Raw genomic sequence first — 4,273 nt, 5'->3', positions numbered from 1 at the left:
TGTTCTCAGAATTGCGAGTTTATATCTCACAATTCTGAGTTTATGTCTCGCAGTTCTGACCTTATTTCTCAGAATTGCGACTTTATGTCTCGCAATTGCGAGTTTATATTACGCAATTCTGACTTTATTTCTCAGAATTGAGAGTTTATATCGCAATTCTAAGAAAAAAACGTCAGAATTGCGAGTTTGTATCACGCAATTATGAGAAAAAAAGTCAGAATTGTGAGATAAAAAGTCGCAATTACCTTTTTTTTTATTATTCAGTGGCGGAAACGGGCTTCCATACAATGGGGACAGCAACTGAAGGTGAGCTGTCCCTTTAAGATACAAGTGTAGTGTATGGGAATTGAATCGTTTTTGTTGTTGACATTTTATAAATTGTAACTTGCACTGGAATTATTTTATAGAGATTTTTCCTTCTGTTACACCATCAAGATTATTTAAAATTTTTTTTTTATTGCAATTCATAGTGAAGTATGTTGTCAAAGACACCATATAAAACCTCCTGTAGAAATACATGATCTGGCTTTGTTTCCTGGGGCTGAACTGTATCTTTTCTTTCTAAATGATCTGTGATCCAGATCCTGTCTCTGTAATCCCTCTAATGCCGTATAAACCCACTGTCACAATGACCTAAAGGATATGAGTAATCACCTTCTAAACCAGATCCAGAGTTTTGAAAGCTCTCACACTCTGTGGAAACAATTTTGATTTGAGTATGGAAAATTAGTCTATTTGACTTGTTGATATTTGTGGGAAAAAACAAAATTATTATAGGCTACTTCTCGAAATAGACAGGTACATTTTAATTAAGAATAATACGAATCTATTCTTACGCGATCGACTCGTTCAAACGAATCGGTTGAGTGAAGACTCAATGACTCACCCATAACACGCAAGACGCTGAATTCGGAACAGCGCACTATCATAAAACTACTCTTACTATTTCTGCCATATTTTTCTTTATTTAGCAGAAATGGAAAGCGTAGTACGCTATTTCAAAACCAGCCGCTGGCGAATCTGATCGAATCATTTTTTAACAGAACTTGTTTATAAGATTCGATTCATTGGAATGAATCAAATCTCCACCATTGCTTCACACACAAACTTCTCACAGATGCCTCCGCGCACTTCTCTCCTGACCTGCACGTTTTCTTTGACTTTTTAAAATATAATAAGAATGATTTTTTATTAAAAGTAGGTCAAACCGCTGTTGGGTAAGGTGTCTTCCAGTTTGGTGAAATCACAGACAGGGAGTGACGGATAAACGGGTATTTAATCCGCTGGCAGATGTGCGTTTCTATCAGAGCTCCGGCACAAGATTTAATCATTTCCTCGGTGTACCAAAGAGCAAAGACGTTGTCGAGGTCGACTGCTGCCAGATTTGAAGTTAATCTTCACAACGGACCCATGTTTGCGCACAGTTGAGCCCGTGCGCTCTCGGTCTCTCGGTACCGTTATGTCCTGGGAGCACCGCGGGAGGGATGCTCATTCACGGTGACTTATTCTGGAAAGTGATGCCCAGTTAGCACCTATGGATGTGAGGATGGGTGACTCCCACCAGTACGAGTGAGTGGAAAGATGCTGCTCGGATGGAAATTATTCCTGTATGGATACAAAAAGAAGAAGGAGATGGATGTTGAATGTTCCTCCTGCAGGTGCAGCATGCTGAAGGGGACAGGTGTGAGCTTCATCCTGCTGTGTCTGATGGCAGAGGTCAGTCTCAGCGCGCAGCAGGTCTTGAGAATCGGTGAGTAGGAAAATCTCTATTAAAGGAGTATCTCACTTCCAGAATGAAAACTCTGTCATCATTTACTCACCCTCCACTTCTTCCAAACCTGTATGAGTTTCTTTCTTCTGTTTAACACGAAAGAAGATATTTTGAAAAATGTTGGTATCCGAACAGTTGATGAGCACCATTTGGGATACCAACATTTTTCAAAATATCTTCTTTCGTGTTAAACAGAAGAAAGAAACTCATACAGGTTTGGAAGAAGTGGAGGGTGAGTAAATGATGACAGAGTTTTCATTCTGGAAGTGAACTACTCCTTTAATAACAGCTGTGTGCTTTTATCTGTGAATTTACAAGATGCATTTTGTTGTTGATGTTGTTGTTTATTTTGCCTTATTCAGTGGCTTCAATCGTATTTAAACTCTTAAAATGAGTCTGAATGTTACTGCATTAGATAACAAGCCAGAAATCAACTTCTTTAGGTTTTGTTGCTAAGTGTCACATGCCTGAAATATGCTCACTTCTGTTCGATAAAAGTATAATTTTGGAGAAGTAGTTGGACACTTAGTCACTTAAAAATGTCTGGATGTCATTTTATTCGATTAAATATCAAAAAAGTTACATTTATTTTAAAGAAGTAGGCTAGCACAAGCACATTTCGCAAGCAGAATGCTCACAGAAAAGAAGTAATCTGTAAAATGAATTGTCTTTGTAAATAAAACAAAGATTATTGGAGTATGTTTTACAAGAAAATACTATTTCAGTCTTTCTGCTTAAAAATGTCATTAGATTTCATGTGTTGTTGTCATTTCTTTGTAATAATTTGTGAAATTTACTAGCAGTTTATGAGTGAAGATTAAAAAAGCAAATTATATACCACATTTTTTTTAGTATATTTTTAATAAAACAATGGCTATAACGACACCTGTGTGAATATGAAAAGAACTGACTTGATAAATCCACTTAAAATCATCAAAGCACCAGTTGATTGACAGTAACAGTAACATTGATGAAGAAGATTTTGGTTCATTTTCTGCAGATGCAATTTGATATTTTCTTATCAAATGTAATGACATTCAGACATTTGGTGCAACTTGAGTTAGTTTTTCTTGACAAAACTTTGAAGCCTGAATTCATTTTGGTGCCTTTTGGTTAACTTTTGGATTGCATTTGGCTTTTCTTATTAGAAATTCTTATTTTTAAACAATCTTTTGTTATGTAAAGCATGTGGTTGGCACTGGTGAGTGCAACTCTTGTTGGATAGTAAACTAGATTTATCTACTTGGAATCATAGTCGAGTCTTATGATCACATTGGCCCAATTTGAACTTGGCCACCAATCCTATCTATATAACAGAATATCATTCAACCTGAGTTCTCAACCTAAGTCATTAGTTTGTGTTTGCATTTGAAAATGGTTTTGCATTGATGTCCATTCCTTCTAATCTTGATTTGTCAGTCTTGAGGTCTTTTGAGATAAAGCATGGACAGATATACTGAAATGCAGAGGTCAAACTTCTGTTAACAGTTTCTTATGATCTGTTGTAGGTTTATTGAGGTTTCTAAATTAATGCACTTCAGCCATGAATGTCATAAGTTTGGTGATGCTGCATAACTCATGTAAAGATTGTGTGGTATTGTTCACAACATAGTTTGGGTGTTAATAGTGAAGTCATGTCATTTAACCAGTTAAATAACAGTTAGAATGATTGGTATCAGAGGCGGTTAATAATTCTCTTTGAGGTCTTTTCATAATGTTCTGTGTGTGTTTAATCCGCCTGTATAATTTCTCCTGGTTCGAGGTCGAATCTAATCTTTGTTTCTCTGCAAACCTTTAATCTGCTCCATATGGCTGCTGTTTCAATTAGTCCTCTCAGCTTTTGCTGGGTTAGAAACCCAGTAGCTAGGTGATACTGGAAAATCGTCCCCGTTAAGCATGTTAAACGAGCTGGGCTAATCTGCTTTCTGCTCAGAGACCCTCAGAGTGAGGACTGATGCCCGGCATCCAGAAAAACCCTTCACAACACTGCGAGGATGCATGAGTTTAGCAGTTTGATTGAGAAATGTAGAGTATTAACAGTTTGGTAATGAGATGCTGTCTACAGTTTATGGTGTGAAAAGATGAATTTTATGAATCAGAATGTTTTACATTTTATTTAAACAGACTCGTTTTGGAAGCTAGAAAAGAGATGACCAGGTCACATTTCACCTTAAAATCAAAACACTCAAAATCAATTATTTATTTCCTTAATGATTTAATTGTTTTGTTTCAATTGTTTTATATGAAAATATTTTATTTTATTTATATATATTAAAAATATATGATTTAAAAATTATTTTATAATAATAAATATCATATCAATTTATATATGCACATATATATTATAAATGAACAAAAATATAATACATTTGTTTATATAGTATACAGTGGCATGCGAAAGTTTGGGAACCCCTTGCAGAATCTGTGAATATGTGAATAATTTTAACAAAATAAGAGAGATCATACAAAATGCATGTTATTTTTTATTTAGTACTGTCCTGA

At 35.4% G+C, this 4,273-nt stretch overlaps 1 protein-coding gene across 1 annotated transcript in view; it reads left to right on the top strand.

The window, feature by feature from the left end:
- Positions 1-1,263: 1,263 nt before the first annotated feature.
- The window catches only part of LOC107722254 (glutamate receptor ionotropic, kainate 1-like), a 33,509-nt gene continuing 30,499 nt past the window's right edge, over positions 1,264-4,273 (top strand). The window contains exons 1-2 of the mRNA XM_016530534.1: positions 1,264-1,569; positions 1,659-1,750. Of these exons, the coding sequence (XP_016386020.1) occupies positions 1,535-1,569; positions 1,659-1,750 (127 nt within the window). The 5' untranslated portion in view covers positions 1,264-1,534. The remainder of the gene's footprint in view (positions 1,570-1,658; positions 1,751-4,273) is intronic.

This window comes from Sinocyclocheilus rhinocerous, unplaced genomic scaffold (assembly GCF_001515625.1).
Source record: "Sinocyclocheilus rhinocerous isolate Xijiao unplaced genomic scaffold, SAMN03320098_v1.1 scaffold2589, whole genome shotgun sequence".
Lineage (NCBI taxonomy): Eukaryota > Metazoa > Chordata > Actinopteri > Cypriniformes > Cyprinidae > Sinocyclocheilus > Sinocyclocheilus rhinocerous.
The sequence above is the reverse complement of the archived record's forward strand: the minus strand, read 5'-3'. Positions and strand labels throughout refer to the sequence as shown.